The 18848-nt window shown below is 37.4% G+C and overlaps 1 protein-coding gene across 3 annotated transcripts in view; it reads left to right on the forward strand.

Moving 5' to 3' along the window:
* LOC145683252 (uncharacterized) overlaps positions 1 to 18848 on the forward strand; it is a 107080-nt gene that overhangs the window by 22373 nt on the left and 65859 nt on the right. For all 3 annotated transcript variants that reach the window (XM_081754625.1, XM_081754624.1, XM_081754623.1), the window contains exons 4-8: positions 3793 to 3825; positions 6957 to 6989; positions 10560 to 10592; positions 12913 to 12945; positions 17264 to 17296. In XM_081754625.1, coding sequence (XP_081610751.1) covers positions 3793 to 3825; positions 6957 to 6989; positions 10560 to 10592; positions 12913 to 12945; positions 17264 to 17296 — 165 coding nt within the window. The remainder of the gene's footprint in view (positions 1 to 3792; positions 3826 to 6956; positions 6990 to 10559; positions 10593 to 12912; positions 12946 to 17263; positions 17297 to 18848) is intronic.

Raw genomic sequence — 18848 nt, forward strand, 5'->3', positions numbered from 1 at the left:
TGTCGCGGTTGAAACAATGCACAAACATCAAGTTTATGTGCAAATTGGAGAAACTTGCTTCAGATATTACTTTGATGGTCTTAAAATTGGTTTACGGTGTCAGTGTTTTAAGGAAAACAGTACTGATACTCGTTTCGCTACCGTAGAAGACATCAAAACCAACGCGGTGGCTGAACTTCAAAAGATACCAAAAGAGGACATTCAGCAGTGTTGCCAAAATGTTAACACAAAAAGTCGCTAAACGAGCGTTGAAATGATTCCAATTTTGGGTGAAAAGTCGCTAAAAAAAAGTTATTCGGTGTTTTCAGCAGTGTTGCCAAAATGTTAAGACAAAAAGTCGCTAAACGAGAGGAGAAATGACTCCAATTTTGGGTGATAAGTCGCTAAAAAGAAGTTATTCGTGAAATATGTTGTCTATAAGCATTGTTTTTAAAGTTGTAGATGTAAACTAAACAGTATGTTCTACTCACACCTTTGTCAACAGGGCACAACCAGTCCTTACATTCAAGGATCATTCCACATTATTTCGGGTACTTTTGTTCATATTTTGGAGTCATAATATTTCCGAGATAATTAACACTACAGTACTTACGTTACGCATTTTTTTAAAGAAAAAGTTCAGAATAATTTAAAAAATCCCAAAGGACAAATATAACAAACACTCACTTCAGGCCTGTATCCAGGGGGGTCTAGGGGGCCGCTCCCTAAATTTTTACTGGCCCCTCCTAAAATTTTCACGGTAGGCTGAAAAGTGAATTATAATATGATGATGAACTATAATGTGTTTGTATCGCCCCCCCCAAACTTCGATCGCCCCCCCCTAAATTTTTGGGTTGGCTACGGGCTTGACTCACTTCGCTTTTATTCACGTACCTATAGCTAATCTCGTTGTTATCGGTAATCCCGTATTAATTGTGTCTCTCAACAGAAGCTCTGCGAACTAAAGAACATCAAGTTTGTAATTGTTCTCCGTAGAGGGCAAGGGTAACAGATAACATACAGGATTGTGAGGTAGCGGGTACGCTGTATTCCCAAACACTTCGTCACTTGTGCTGATTAAAAGAAACGAAAAGAAAGAAAACATAAAAACTGTTTTGAACTACTACTCTACACATGAACATGAGCTCCTCCGTGGCTAAGCGGTTAGCGTACGCGCCTTTGTCGTGGGAGACCCGGGTTCGATTCCCGGCGGGAGCTCATGTGGTTCGGATTCCACGTTAATCAGTAGGTCCACGTCTCATATAGCCTCGCTGCTGAAAGGGACGCTAAACTAAAATCAAATCAAATCAAATCTACACATGAACATGTTTGTAGCAAAAAGTCACTAAATTTGTAAGTAAGTAGCTAAATCGTCATTTAAAAATCACCAAAAAAGTTGACAATCGGAAATTTATTATTATTATTATTATTATTTTGTCCTTATCGTGGAAGTCGAATCCCCCAGATTTAGCGACTTTTCCCCCAAATTGGCAACACTGGTTTTCAGCAATGGCAGGAGCGGGGAGGAAGTGTGTATGTTCCGAAAGTGCCTACTTTGAAGACAATTAAGTAAATGTGTGTTTATATTGTAAAAAAAAAGAAAAAGAAAAGAAAAAAGAAAAAAAGAAAAGAAAAAATAAAAAGAAAGAAGAAAAAAAGAAAAGAAAAAAGAGCCACAATAAAATTCCAGGAACACTTTGACTGCTGCTTTTCATCTCATTTCAATTTTTGAAGTTAAAAATAAATGGGAGCCACATCTAACGAGTATGGAGGTAGTGATTAATTTGAAATCATGATCCGAAAACAAAAGCACACATCGAAGTATTATGCAATAAAATGGCTGTCGGAAGGACATGGAACATAACAAAATGATGTAGGATAACTGAGACATTAATCCATCCAGCAAGAAACATCTTTGCACAGCAAGTAACAGTACCTGACTCTACTTGTTATCACATGCTACTCTAGCAGTGTACTGGGGCCGCGGTGGCTCAGTGGTAGAGCGTTCACCTCACGTGTTTGGGGTTCCGGGTTCGACCCCGAGAAACAAACCACACACACGGTGTTGACTTTGTGGTGGACAAACACCGTGTGTGTGGGTTTTTCTCGGGGTTTTCCCGTTTCCTCCCACTTTCTTCATTCCACCATTTCATTCATTACTCATCTTCATTACTTAGCCTAACCGGCATAACCGCGGGACGTAAAACTCAGATTTCATTTCACTTCTAGCGGTGTACTAAATTAGTTCTCAGTTATTAAAGTTGTTCTATCGCGTGTATATTATATACTTATAATTGGTAGCTTTCAAATTATTATTTATTCTTTCATTTCCCAACTTCACCTTGTTAATATCCCGAATAAGTTAAAATTGTAATCGAAATACAGCGTATTCGAAGGATTCAGAACTATTTTGATATGCTTTTCTTTAACTTAGAATGACTCGACCGTCTCCTCAGATCTTACGTCTTAATTTAACTCATTTTCCGACGTCATACGACCATGAAAAATTGCAATGCGATTTTAGTCGGGGAACAATAAAATGGTCAATTGTTATTTTAATATATTTTTATACCTTTATACTTATTTCTAAGATACATTTCGTATTTGATCTTCCAAGATAGACATCATCCTTTTTAGTATGAAACCAGCTTTACTCTTGAGTTGTGTGCGGTACGCGGTATAATACACAGGTGTTAATATTCACAAATTAGAAGAAAATTTTTGATTTTCCTGAAATTACATAACGCATTTTAAACTAAAGTAAATAAATACATTTGAACAAAATATGCTTACTTTAAAAAATAAGGTACGATGTAACTTAAAAGTAAAAAATTAAACTACATAATGTTTTTAAAAACATACTTTCTTCAAAAAAAAAAAACAAACAAACAAACAAAATACAAAATCATACTAAAAAGTAAGAAGTAAAATAAAATATTTCTTTAAAACATGCTTTCTTTTAAAAAGTTAACAAATAAAATAAAGCATTTTTTGTAATAGAATAAAAAATAATTTTGTTTTCAAGAAAATTATTTTTTTTATTTGTTTTTGTACCTATGACTAAAAATAAAAACGCGAAGAGCATCGCCGTAACTTTGATTTTTCTGGGGAGCAAGCATTAATATTTTAGCACCCTAGAAAAAGTTGGTTTGGGCCTTCAAGCAAAACTCGAAAATAGGCCCTTTCTTTCCATCTTTCTCTTACTGTTTGGGGGCCCCCGGAACCTGTGAGCCCTCCCGTATACCCCTGGGCCCGTTCCATACATGACTAATTAATTGAGGGAACAATATTGACAAATCTCGAAGCCATACGAATAAATATTATTTCTAGGGCCCCTAATAGTAAACATTTTTTTACTGAAATAGATCCACGACTCATTTTTGTTGTATTTACTTTTTGTGAGCTGTTTTGTTTATGTTATGTAGTGAACGTCTTTGATGCTTTATTTATAATTTCATTTTCGTATCATATATGGAGTAAGAAAATTTTGTCTTAAACTAGGTCTCCCTCGACGGCAGAGAGCTTCCCTGGGGGGGACCCCTCTTAAGTTATGGCCCTGATGCAGGAAACTCTTATATACAATGACTTGATTTACATAAAAAAAATATTCATTTTATAAATTGATTATCTAGAAGAGCTCTCCCCATGCCCTCCTTTCAGTCAAGCATAAAGAGAAAAAAATTAAAGTATTTTCTTAAGAACAGAATTATTTTTCTTCTTTTAAATATTATTTGCTTTGTTTGTTAATTATTAAAGAAAGTATGTTGTAACTAACTATTTTTATTTTACTATTTTCTTTTGTATTTGTTTCAGATGTGGTAAAACAAGTGAAAACAGTATCAAAGGGTAAGAGCGATTACAAAAGACGTACAATTTTTAAGAATAGAATAATACACAGTCACACACACACGCAAAAATTAAAAGTTCTGTGATCGGACCCCAGGGTTTAGATCCCAAGTATTTTGTTATGCAGAATCCAAATTTCGAAACCCGTGTATTCATGTCTTTTTTTTTTTTTTTTTTTTTTATGGCTGAAAAATTTTAGCGATTTTAGATAGGGAGGATACACGTAGCATTTGGCATTTAGATTTCTGGGCGGCTTTCGGCATCTAAGGCCATTTAGCACTTCACGTTTTGAGGGATGACGTCCCTCTGTGAGCACACTATCCGGGAAAAGGAACGGAAGAAAGGATTGGAGAAGGAAGGAAGCGGCCTGGGACCTATAAGTTAGGTACCACCCCGGCATTTGAACGGTGTGAGTGAAGAAAACCTCATTAAGGGTGGCTGGCCTGAAAAAGCGTATTACACTTTTTCGACCGCGTGACCCCACCGGGAATCAAACCCGGACCGCTCGCAGGGGAGGATACACTTAACACCGCCATACAAAAGAAAAAAAGTTCTGTGCAATGGACCCTACGGTATGAATTCGAAGTACTGTATTTTGTGATGCAGAATAGAAATTTCGAAACCCCAGGACAATTAACCGTGTTCATTTTGTTTTATGGGTGTAAAACATATGTGCTGTCATACATACCAAAAATTCGCTGAAGTTTTTCGCCCATAAAAAAATTTTACACGGTCGATCGACTTGGGGTTTCGAAAATTTGGATTCTGCGTAACAAAATGCATTGAACCCATACCCTGGGTCCATTGTACAGAACTTTTGTTCTTTTGTATGGCTGTGTTGAGTGTAAACCTCTCTTGTGAGTGGTCCCGGGTTCGATTCCCGGTGGGGTCACTCGGTCGAAAAAGTGTAACACGGTTTTTCAGGCCAGCCAGCCTGAATGAGGTTTTCCTAATTCAGACCAGGCAAATGCAGGGGTGGTACCTAACTTATAGGCCCCAGGCCGCTTCTTTCCTTCCCTTTCCCAGGATAGTGTGCTCGCCGAGGAACTGTCATCTCTCAAATCGTGAAGGGCCAAATGGCCTTAGATGCCAAAAGCCCAGAAATCTAAATCCTAAATCCTACGTGTATCCTCCTTATCTAAAATCGCTAAAAATTTTCGCCCATAAAAAAAAAAAGAACGAAGACACGGGTTTCATAACAAAATACTTCGAAACCGTACCCTGCGATAAGGTGCACAGAATTTTATTTTGTGTGTGTGTGTGGCTGTGATAGAATAATTATGAATTTGCATCTGCTGTTCTTTTTAATTATTATTATTATTAAAATTGTTGGACCCTTTGATAAGTCTTGAGCCTAAATAAGAAGAAAATGTGTGATGTCTTAAAAAAAAAAGCCTTCGTAAAAGCGGAAGCAAAATCCTGAGTATTTTGAGTTTTGAGTCCAAGTACTTTGAGGCTGATCGATAGCGCCATGTACTAGAGCGTCGCGTCAAAAACATAAGTGAAGATGGTATCGTGTATAAGAGATAAAAACTAACTGGTTCATAAATAACTCAAACTTTGCTAAATAAATCAAACTAGAAAAAAAATCCCTGAACAAAATAAACGTTTATTTTTAAAAACAATAACTGTGTAACCAGTGGCGTATTTACGATTTTGTTTCGGGGGGGGGCTTTGCTAACCTTCGGGGAGGGCTTTGCCTGAAAATGTGAAAATTCTGCAAGATATTTCATATATTTTACTATAGGCCCGGAAGTCCCCCTAAATACGCAACTGTATGTAACAGTTTTGCCAACTAACTGAACATATTGGCTTCATCAGACGCCGTCTGTTATTTTTTAAAATAAACTTATTTCTTTAGTGATTTGTTTTCTACTAAGGGGCAAAAGTGTTGGTAAACAGACAGTGAGCCACCACCCAGGACACAAGAGCATGTCGGCCAAAGGAATTCACAAGGACATACAGGCTACAATGAGGAACGATACTCCGACATATGAACTGCTCAAAAGGTGGGTGGCAGAATTCAAACGAACAGGGTATTATTGTGTGATGAAGCTCGTTCAGACCGATCAACAATATTGAGTAGAGATGAGTTTCTATCAATTGTGCCTGACACTGTTCTGAATAATTACCATCTGACCATCTAAAATACAAACCTTATGCTAGCACCTGAAAATATCAACAGAACGTGTTAATTCCGTTATCCACGACGTCCTGCAAATGATGGAGTTATCCACAAATGTCACTTGATCAGAAATTACACCGAGTTCATATTTCAGAGTTCACTTGAACCACATTCATGGTGTTGAAGAAACGACTTTATGAAGCGTCTGGTCACACAGGACGAGACAGAGGTGTACCATTTCGATCTGGAAATGAAAGAATAATAAAAGCAATTGAAACATGATACGTCACCAGGGTCCAAGAAATGTCCTGTGCATCCGTCAGTAGGAAAGGTAATGGCATCTATTTTTTGGAATGTATAAAGGATGCTGTCATGTGACATTATTGAAAAATGCCAAACAATCAACGTGAAATATTACTTACTGAATCTCCTGCCGAAGTTCCGGGGCGCAATTGCCGAAAAAAGACTTGGCGAACTGTAAAATGCTGTTACCTTTTACCAAGGCAGCAAGCCGTGTCACACAGCCCCATAATTCCGTAACTGTCTTCGAACTATTAGCACAGCCATCTTATTGACCAGATTTGGAGCCCTTAAGATAAAAGAAACAAGGTAAAATTAATCGTAGTATTTATAATACGTAAAAAACAAAATATTTAATTAAAACATGCTTTCTTTTAAAAAAACATTAACAAATAAAATAAAACAAATCTTGTTTTCAACAAAACAAATCTTGTTTATGCATGGCTAAAAACAAAAGCATACAGATCACTTTTCTGTACAATGAGTTGATTTACATAAGAATCGATAAATTTATAAATTGATTAAATATGAGAGCTCATTTTATGATTTTCTTTTCACTCTAGTATAAAGAGAAACACATTAAAGATTTTATTGAGAATATAATTATTTTTCAGTTTTTAGGATAATTTTGTTTTGTTTCTTATTATTTTTTTTAAAAAAATGCATGTTGTAATTTTATTTTATTTATTTTTTGTATTTGTTACAGAAGTGGGAAAACAAGTGAACAATGTATTCAAGGGTAAGATTGATTTTTAAAAAGTACAATTTTTTAAAGATAAAATAATAACATAACATTATCTATAATGATCAGCCAAAACATGTTGACTAACTACGTAATACTTGGTATTTCCATCTTTGGCTCGAAGCATCTTTGGCAGCTTTTCGGTTTGGGAAGCTCACAGATGACGAGAAGAACCCTAGCAGAAGTAGTGTGACGTAGGTATAGGCTCGCCCAGCCACTTTTCGCACGGGGGTTTCAAATGACACCACAGAGTACCACACAGATAACTACCCGGAATAGCAGACGACATCTAAGTATAGACCACACCTCAAAAACCGAAAATGGACTTGACCGTGTCGTTGACCTTTCCCCGCTAACCCTGTTTTAGGGTTCTTGTCGTCATCTGTGAGCTGTAGCAGACTGAAAACATGGCGCACCATATCTCATAAACAACGCGACTTGTCGGGTGTTCGCAAGCTTTTGTGGTTAGAGTCTTCCAAAGTAAAGGTGGACAAAGGAGGTGAAGCCAGCACCAAACTACAATAACAGGATAGGGCCCAAACAGTAGCAGAATTAACAGGAGTCTTTAACAGTGGACAAATAACGAATATATGTATGACTGCACAATTTACCATACACTATTAGATATGGAACTCTGCAGGCAAAGACCTACACGTGTACCAATGTTAACATCACGGCATTGTCGATTACAACTGGAATGGACACGTACCCATCCTCATTAGACCGCCCACCAATGGCACAACACTGCATGATCCGACGAATCATGATACTGCTCTCTTGATACTGCACGCATAAGTCATTTAATTCCTGTAAATTCTGGTGGAAAGGAGCTGTAAGCTCACGTTTCATGATATCCCAAATCTGCTCAATTGGGTTAAGTGGTGGAGCGCTTATTTTTAGTGCTTGCGGTCCCTGGTTCAATCCCAATCAAAGTAAGTTTGTGGTGTCCGTGCATTTTCTACCGTCTCCTCCAACGACCTCATTCCAGTATTTCTTCCGTCATCATTCAATTATCTGTTTAACACTTTCGATCCTGGGCTAATCTGACATTGTTTATTTCAGTTTCCTTAGTTTTTTAGACCTTTTTTAAATATATATATATATAGCACATTGCTAAATAATGATAAACGCACTAAAAGCATTGCAAACAAATTTTTGGATTTTAGGTTTTATTACGAATATATCATTTGGTGATGTAACAAGGGGTTGTTGGCTATGCTACTGTTTCAAGTATGTGCTTTTTGAACAATCGAAAAAAAAAGTAGAAAAAAGATACAAGCATATACTGCTAATGTTTGTATTGTGGATATTTTGTACTTTTTTAACCATATATTATTAAATATATGCTTTTTTGATTAATAAGTAATTTACACGGGAATATGGTATGAGATAGATACCAGATTTCTCAGTTACGTAAGAGTTGGACGGGTGAATGCAATTGCAGCGGTTAAAATTCACCAATGCACTTTTCAAAGCACAGCAGCATAAAGTTGACCTTATGAGAAGAAGCATTGTCCTGCTGAAAAATAGCTTTGCCAGCTACAATCACAAAGTCGTGCCGATAGCTACAAACCATAATGATAGGCTACCCTCTACACGCATTACTTGGCCCTCAATAAAAATTTGAAGATACCCGAAATCATAATGGTGCCACCACCGGCCAATCATCATTCTCCTGTGCAAATGTAGAGCAGCTGTTCCTCTGGAAGACAATGAATTCTAACCTGTCATTGGTGTGATAAAGGCACTATCATAATGGCATCGGATCATGCAGTGTTCTGCCATTGGTGGGCGGTCTAATGAGGATGGGTACGTGTTCATTCCAGTTGTAATCGATGATACCGTGGTGTTAACATTGGTACACGTGTAGTTCGTCGCCTGCATAAGTCCATATCTAATAGTGTATCGTAAATTGTGCGGTTAAAGTCTGTTAAAGTCTCCTGCTAGTTTTGTTACAGTTTGCACCCTATCCTGTTACTCTAGTTTGGTGCTAGTTCCACCTTCTTTGTCCATCTTTGCAAAAAAGACATTAAGCACAAAAGCTGGCGAACACTCGATAATTTGCGCTGTTTATGAGATGCTCGTTCGCAGCTGTTTGGAAACCCCAATCTGGCTCCTATCAGACTCTCTCTCTCTATACACACACACACACACACACACACATATATATATATATATATATATATATATATATATATATATATATATATATATATATATATATATATATATATATATATATATATATATATATCAGCCCTTCTTTATTCTACGGTCAAGTATCACACTAGTAGATCGTCTGAGATTTCTGTACCCCGTGCCTGTTACGTCAGTCTAAAGACTTCATTCAACAAGTAGTGAAATTTAATATTGATTTGGCTTGTGAGTATATTTCAATTTTCTTATAAAGTACTTAAGTTTCATATGATCTATTACTAGGGAGGATACCCTAGACTATACTTCTGGAGCCGTCCCTCCACCACAAAAAGTAATGAAATTTCAAATATATTTTTACTTACCGTGTTTAAAGATGATGTTCGTTCTGTGTTATAATTTGGGGAAAATGTTATATAATTTTATCGACCTTTAAGACTTCGTTCCAAGTTACAATGTCCAAATTGTTGTCGACTGTGGCTACAGTCTTCACTCACGGACACATGAAATATTCTTTAGTACACAGCAGCACTGAAGGGCAGTTATCCACCATTCTCACTGTCGATCAGAAACGACACCGAGTTCAGCTTTCAGCCCACTTGAACCACATTCATGCGAAACGACTTTCTGAATCGTCTGGTCACCCAAAACGAGACAGAGGAGTATTGTTTCGACCCGGAAACGAAGGAACAATAAAAGCAACTGAAACATGACACGTCACCACCGCACAAAAAATTCCTGTGCATCCCTCAGTAGGAAAGGTAATGGAATCTATTTTCTGGAATGTACAGAGAATGCTGTTGTGTGACATCATTGAAAAATGCCAAACAATCAACCTGAAATATTACTGAATCTTCTTTAGGAGTTGCGGGTTGCAATTGTCGAAAACAGACTTGGCGAACTGTAAAATGGTATTACCTTCTACCAAGGCAATAAGCCGTGTCACACAGCCCCATAATTGTATCTTCGAATTATTACTACAGGCACCCTATTGACCGGACTTGGAGCCTTTAAGATAAAAGAAATCCTAGTAATACGTAAAAAAAAAAACAATGTTTAATTAAAACATGCTTTGTTTTTAAAAACATTTAGAAATGAAATAAAACAAATCTTGTTTTCAACAAAATTACTTTCCATTTTGTTTATTTATGCATGGCTAAGAACAGAAGCATACAGTTCATTTTTCTATACAATGACTTGATTTACATAAAAATCGAAAACTCTATAAATTGATTAAATATGAGAGCTCTTAGTATGGTTTTCTTTTCACTCTAGTATAAAGAGAAAAAACGTTAAAGATTTTATTGAGAACAGAATTATTTTTTAGTTTTAGAGTAATTTTGTTTTGTTTCTTATTTTTTTTAAAAAAAAAAAGCATGTGGTAATTTTTTTTATTTTCTGTATTTGTTACAGAAGTGGAAAAACAAATGAATAAAGGAACAAAAGGTAAGAGTGATTAACAAAGAAGTAGAATTTTTAAGAATAGAATAATAATATTGTATGACATTATATACACTGATCAGCCAAAACATATTGACAAACTACCTAATATTTGGTACGCATAAATTTGGCTAGAAAGATAGCAGTAATTCGGTTTAGCATGCAAGCAATGTCTTGGTAGCTGCATAAAAAAATAACACACCATATCTCCACACAAAACTGACCTAATTCCAGTAAAATCCACTCAAGCGGACGACGAGCTCACATGTGTATTAGTGTGTGTGCCTTTCTCAGATTTGATTGCGGGCCCCAGGCTAAGGAAGGCTGGTGTAGTACTTCTCTTGCTACAATTCACGATTTCTATAACTCCATTCTACGACAAATCGAAGATGTTTTGAGGGAGAACGATGATCCAATGCCACCATTAAATTGATAAGCCCCTGTACTTAACTAACTTTTATTATTAATAATACCTATAAATAATATGAATAGAAGGAATATACAGGGTGTTTCAAAACAACACAGACAACGTTTGGGAGGTGATTCCTAACACCAAGGTAAGACAAAATGTATCGGTCAGCCAGGTGCACAAATGTTTCCTTTTGGAGTTATAGGTTGCCGAAACCATAAAAAATGAACTTTAAAAATCCATAGCTCCAATACTATGGGACCTACCGTAGTCGGGTCATAACTTCACTTGGGAACTAATATGTGAACTATGCAAAAATCCATTTTTCAGAATACTAAGGTACTCGCGCAACAATTTTTATAGAGGGAGTTTAGCTACAGGCATATAATTTGAAGTTCTCGCCAACTACCTCTAAAAAATGTTGCAGAAGTAGCGCGGGATTCTGAAACATGGATATTTGGATAAGGCACATACTAGCTGCTAGGTGAAGTCTTGGCCCAACTACTATCTAATGTACAACTAGAGACCTGCACGGGCCGAATTTTTTGGCCCGAGCCCAATCCAGCCCGAATGTGCCTAGGCCCGGCCCAGCCCGGGCCCGAAAAGTTTTGAAGATTTTCGAGCGAGCCCGGCCCGGTCCGATAGGTTTTTTAAAATTCTTGTCCCAAGCCCGGCCCGAGCGCAATAAATTTTAAAAGTTTCATTTTGTTACATTTTTCACGGGCACACTTCTTCAACATTTGCCTTTATTCTAATTATCGTTTTATGAAAGTCAATAATTATTGCAATTAATCGGCCCCAGCCCGGCCCCACCTGAAGAGAAATCAGTGTCGGCCCGCCCAAGCCCGCCCGGCCTAAAGAAATAGGAGAGTAGGCCCGCCCAAGCCCAGCCCGCGGGCCGGGCCGGACCGGGTTTCGGGCCTCGGGCCGAACCCGGCCCGTGCAGGTCTCTAGTACAAACCCTGTCCGAGCGTGTGAAAATATCAACAAAGCGTGTTCATTCCATTATCCATGACGTCCTGCAAATGATGCAGTTATCCACAAGCCTCACTGTCGATCAGAAACGATTCCGAGTTCAGCTTTCAGAGGTCCACTTGAACCACATTCATGGTGTTAAAGAAACGACTTTATGAAGCGTCTGGTCACCCAAAACGAGACAGGAGAATTATTTCGACCCGGAAACGAAGCAACGATAAAAGCAATTGAAACATGACACTTCACCACCGCCCAAGAAATTTGCTGTGTATCCTTCAGTAGGAAAGGTAATGGCATATATTTTCTGGAATGTACAGAGGATGCTGTCATGTGACATCATTGAAAAATGCCACACAATCAACGGGAAATATTACTGAATCTCCTTTAGGAGTTGCGGGTCGCAATTGCCGAAAACAGACTTGGCGAACTGTAAAATGCTGTTACCTTCTATCAAGGTAATAAGCCGTGTCACTCAGCCCCATAATTCCGTAACTGTGTCTTTGAATTATTACTACAGCCACCCTATTGACAGGACTTGAAGCTTTTAAGATAAAAGAAACGGGATAAAAGAAACCCTAGTAATATGTAAAAAAAAAAAAAAAGAAACAAAATATTTAATTAAAATATGCTTTCTTTAAAAAAAAACATTAACAAATAAAATTACTTTGTATTTTGTTTATTTATGCATGGCTAGAAACAAAAACATACAGATCACTCTTCTATACAATGACTTGATTTACATAAAAATCGATAAATTTATAAATTGATTAAATATTAGAGCTCTCACTATGGTTTTCCTTTTATTCAAGTATAATGAGAAAAAAAACTTTAAAGATTTTATTGAGAACAGAATTATTTTTCAGTTTTTAGCATAATTCTTTTTTTTTATTAAAAAAAAGCATTTTGTAATTTTATTTTATTTATTTTTTGTATTTGTTACAGAAGTGGAAAAACAAATGAATAAAGGAACAAAAGGTAAGAGTGATTAACAAAGAAGTAGAATTTTTAAGAATAGAATAATAATACTGTACAGTGTTTCTTCCAGACATGTCACTAACCCCAGGAGCTCTGAGAGTGCCCCCGGAGGAGACCAAAATAATACATTTATAATATAATACTAAGGGGAATAGTACCAATAGTGTTCCCCCGAAATACTAACAATAAGTGTGCCCCGCCCGGAACATTATGTTTGAAAGAAACACTAATACTGTATGACATTATATACACTGATCTGCCAAAACATATTGACCAACTACAGGGTGCGGCACGTAAAACCGGCCCGTCGTAATATATTCAATACATATTTATATTCATATTCATATTCAATACATTACATTTCATTTATGTGTTGTAGTTAATCATATTCAATACATTACATTTCATTTTATGTGTTCACTTAACGGGCCGGTTTTACGTGCCGCACTCTGTACCTAATATTTTTACGCACATATTTGGCTAGGAAGATAGCAGTAATTCTGTTTGGCATGCAAGCAATGTCTTGGTAGCTGCATGAAAACATGGCGCACCATATCTCCACACATAAGTGGCCTAATTTCAGGAAATTCTGCTCAAACGGACGACGAGCTCATATGTCACGTTTTATGATATCCGAAAAGTGATCAGTTGGGAACACTCACTGATAGAACGCTCATTTCTAGTGCTTGCGGACCCTGGTTCGATCTCCAGCAAAGTACATTTGTGGTGTCCGTGCATTTTCTTCCGTCTCCTCCAACCACCTCATTCCAGCATTTCTTCCATCATCATTCAATTGTCTGTTTAATTACCATAATTATCAGTTTCTCTCAGCCTAAAAGGCATAATCGTTGGACGTTAAGCTGAAAGATTTCTCAAACACATTAGAATTGGATGAGTGGGTGCAATTGCAGCGATTAAAGTTCACCAATGTACTTCTCAGAGCATTGTAGGATAAAGTTGACCTTGTGATAAGGAGCATTGTCCTGCTGAAAAATAGCATTGCCAGCCGCAATCAACAATATCCTGCCAATAGCTAGAAACCATCATGATACCTTCTACACGCGTTACTGGGTTCATGACTAACCATATGAAAATACTCGAAATCATAATAGAGCCACCACCGGCCAATGGTCATCCTCCTGTGCAAATCTGGAGCACCTGTTCCTCTGGATGATAATGGATTCTGACCCGTCATTGGTGTGATAAAGGCACAATCATAATGACATCGGATGACAGTCCTGCTCTCTTTTCTTCCTTTTCCACTTCTCCATGTAATGTAATCGCCCAGGGACGTCATCCCTCGTATATGACGGGCTAAACTGGACATAGATGCCGGAAGCCCAGAAATCTAATTCCTAATTCCACTTGCAGTTTTAGTTCAAACTGGAAGTATAATTTTCTGCTTGTTTTTTAATACTTCAATTGTTTTTTTTTTAAATATATTCTTGAAGTATAGTCTGAAGTCCAAGTTACCTACAGATACTTATCAATTACCTTGGAATTCTTGTAGTTGGAAACACATAAGATGTTTGTATTGGCAATCGCCGAACTGCAACCGCAGCGACACGTAGTTGTTGGTAGTTTCTGAGGAGAAGCAGAACGGCAGTAAACTGAGACAGTGGCGATTGTGTTAAAAGGAGAACCTCTGTGATTTTCAAAGACAGTAAATCGTTGGTGCTTCGTTATGTAGTGCGAGTGTGACGGAAATGCGAAGAGTATTGGATGTTGAAAGGTGATGGCAGCCCACAAAACAGACCGGAAAACTACATCCGTGAAGATTATCAGTGCTGGGAAGTTAACCGTGAGTCACAGGTTCCGAAAAGCATTCAACCCAATTGTCACTCAGAACCATCCTGCGACTGCGGTAAATGTGATAGAGAACCTGAAGAAATAATTCCTGCAGCTAATGTTGTAACTCACAGTCTGCTGTGAATTATACGACATGGACATAAGCGTTGAATTGCATAGGTGAAAGCGCTGATAAGGGGCGGTAACGCTTTAGTACGACGCCAATGATGCCGCAAATATGCAATAAGAATCATTGATGACCTGAGACGTGCGGTATGGCCGAATCAATCCTCATTCATCATATTTCAAACCGCGGTCCGTTTTATGTGCTGAGGACTTCCAAAGAAATATATGATTCTCAGTCCCTCCACCCAATGCTAAAACATGTCTGTGCTCTTTGATATTGTGAGCAGCAATATCCTGGCTTTCAGTGGATCCTGAGCTGACTCGTATAGAACGCGTCACTGCCAATGATTATGTTGTTATTTTAGGGAACTATGTAGCTTCTGTGGCCTAAATATTGTTTGCATGCAATGTTGCTATATTCTAGATAATAATCCGCCCATCCACACAGCTGGAGGTGTTTTGACGTGGATTGATACTATTAGGATGAAGTTTGGATGGATGATAGAAACACCTCTCCCAGCGCGCCCAATCCCCAGACCTTAATATAATTCAACATCTATGTTCCATTCTGGAGACACGAATCAGGTGCAGATTTCCGCCTCCGTCCTCTATCACGGAATAGAGTTGTGGTTTTTGCATGTGGAATGGTGTAGTATTCCCCTTGCTATCATTCACGATTTCTATGACTCCATTCTACGGCAAATCGAAGATGTTTTGAGGGAGAAGGATGATTCAATGCCATCATTAAATTGATGAACCCTTGTACATAACTTATTTTTATTATTGATAATAACTATAAATAGTATGAATTGGTTTGTTCAAGTCTTTTATTAAAACTGATAGGGTCTTTGATAAGTCTTGAGCCTAGCTAGGAAGGACATGCGTGATTTCTTTACAAAAAATCTTCTTCGTAAAGCTCAATCCTTCTGCATACCTTCAGCCTGAGTCCAAGTACTTGTGAAGCTGATGGCTAGTGGCACGTATAGTCGCATTACAAAACATAAGTCCAGATAGTATCGTCCACGAGAGAGAAAAACAATGGTAAACGGGCTGTAATCCACTACCTGTTTCTCAAGGGTATGTCTGCCAAAGAAGTTCACAAAGACATACTGGCTACATTCAGGAAAGATATTTTGCCATGTGTACTACTCAAAAGGTGGGTGGTAGAATTTAAACTGGCTGGGCATTATTGTGTGATGAAGCTCATTCAGACCGATCAACAATATTGAGTACAGACAAGTTTCTATCGATTGTGCAAGACACTGTTCTGAATAATTACCATGTGACCGTCTAGAGTACAAACCTTATGCTAGCATGTGAAAATATCAACAGAACGTGTTCATTCCGTTATTCATGACGTCCTGCAAATGATGCAGTTATTCAAAATTCTCACTGTATCAGAAACGATTCTGAGTTCGGCTTTCAGAGGCCTACTTGAACCACATTCATGGTGTTAAAGAAACGACTTTATGAAGCGTCTGGTCACATAGGACAAGACAGAGGAGTATCATTTCGACCCGGAAACGAAGGAACAATAAAAGCAAATGAAACATGACACGTCACCAGGGTCCAAGAAATTCCCTGTGCATCCCTCAGTAGGAAAGGTAATGGCATCTATTTTCTGGAATGTATAAGGGAAGCTGTTGTATGACATTATTGAAAATATGGATCCACTGCAGAAATTGTGAGCCGCAATTGATGAAAACACGCTTGTCGAACTTGAAAGTGGTGTTATCTTTCACCAAGGTAATAAGCCGTACCACACAACCCTATCATTCCATAACTGTGTCTTCGAATTATTAACACATCCACCCAATTGGCCGGACTTGGCGCCTTTAAGATTAAAGAAACAAGATAAAAAATGTGAAAAACAAAGTATTTAATTAAAACATGCTTTCTTTTCAAAAACATTAACAAGTAAAATAATACAAATCTTGTTTTCTACAAAATCACTTTCTATCTATTTCTTTTATTTATGCATGGCCAGTGGCGTACTCAAGGGGGATTCCGGGCTTAAGTCCCTACCGAAATTGTATTTACTATATTAAAGTAAATGAAATAATTTGCAGAATTTTTACATTTCTAGGAACAAAGTTAGACAAGCCCCCCCCCCCCGAAACAAAATCGTAAATACGCCACTGTGCATGGCTAAAAACAAAAGCATACAGATCACTCTTATATACAATGAGTTGATTTACTTAAAAATCGAAGAATTTATAAATTGATTAAATTCGAGATCTCTCACTATGATTTTCCTTTTTATTCAAGTATAAAGATAAAAAAAATAACGATTTTCTTGAGAACAGAATTATTTTTAACTTTTTAGCATGATTTGTTTTGTTTCTTTTTTTTTAAAGAAAAAAGTCATGTTGTAATTTTATTTTATTTTATTTATTTATTTCAGATGTGGGAAAAGAAGTGAACAAAACATCAAAGGGTAAGAATGATTAGAAAAGAAGTACATTTTTAAAAGATATAATATTAACATAGCGTTATCCACAGTGGTCATCCAAAACACATTGACCAACTACGTAATATTTCGTATGCCCATCTTTCACTCACAGAACAGCAGCAATACGTTTTGGCGTGGAAGAGGTCTCTTTGTACCTGACTAGAAACATGGCGGACTATATCTGTACGCAGGACCGCCCACAGGGGGGGATGTATGGCCCAAGCTGCGCTATTGAGAAAAATTTTGGGGAGGATTTTACTCTACTTTCGAACTAGCAATTTTACTGTTGGAATAGCATTAAAACACGATTTTTAGAAGCTAATTTTCAAAAATTTTCCGGGGTGAACTCCCGTACCCCCTGCTTCGATACTCGATGAATGAAGTACCGCGCAAGTAACCGTATGAAAGGAAAGGCTGGTTCCTTGTAAGAGAGAAGGGCCGCCCACAGGAGGGATGAATGGCGCAAGTTCTGCCATCGAGAAAAAAATTGGGAGGAATAAAAAAAATGGGGAAGAATTTTACTCTAATGTCGAATAAGTAATTTTGCTGTCGTCAGAATAACATTGGAACACGATGCGATTTTTTTTTAAATCTCGAGAATGAATACCCCTACCCCCTGCTTAGAAACTCTATGAATGAAGTACCGCGCAAGTTGCTATATGAAAGGATGGGCTGGTTGGTTTATCGCTTTGTGTAGGTAATTTATCCATTTTCTGCTGGGAGCATTTATTTATTTCTTATTTATACCATGTACGACACTTAATAAGTAATGCTGTTCAATTGCTACATGATATATAATAAATGAATTAATCCTAATATTTTGTGTAGTTTTCTGTTTGTGCGATTACATTTTCCAGGGCCTGCGGTAAACTGAAAACCAGCTCAAAAGTGGTATCACTGTGTAAAATAGACTTTCCGTGAGAGGTCGCTCCAGTAGTATTCTATATATTCAGCTCCATGTATTGTACAGACTGAAGCCAGCTAGGCATTTGTTCGTTTTTCGCAGATCCTGGAAAATGTAATCACACATTCACACACATAGTACACTACCAAGACGACTAACACTGTTCAACAACGAAAATGTAAATTGAACAAAATAAGCTAATTCTTATTGATGTTGTGGTGCTGATCACGAATTTGAAAGTTATTTTCGAATATTAGCTCTACTTTTCGTTTTACAGGCATGTCTAATAATAACGCTTTAAAAATAAATATATTCGCTTCGTTTGGTGTAAAATGTTACACTGATCCGGCAGCACTGGAGAAACTATATGAACGCTTGGTTTCATTGTGTTCCTTATCTCAGTAATGTTCTGCTATTGTTAGAAAAGACAGGTTTAGTGCAGTTATCAGCGTTTTGGGTGTGACGTTTGTGTAGTGCAGGACATAAAAATACAACTACAAGTACGCAAAAATACCGGTATTTCGAATGTATATTTTTAAATAGTTGTCGGAACTATTTCAAGTGACATTTTGAGGATTTCAATAAACAAAAATGCCGCGAAATTGTGTAAACAGTGCGGATGGCTTCTGCTAC

The sequence above is a fragment of the Thermobia domestica genome, chromosome 4 (assembly GCF_964235325.1).
Source record: "Thermobia domestica chromosome 4, izTheDome1.hap1.1, whole genome shotgun sequence".
Taxonomy (NCBI): domain Eukaryota; kingdom Metazoa; phylum Arthropoda; class Insecta; order Zygentoma; family Lepismatidae; genus Thermobia; species Thermobia domestica.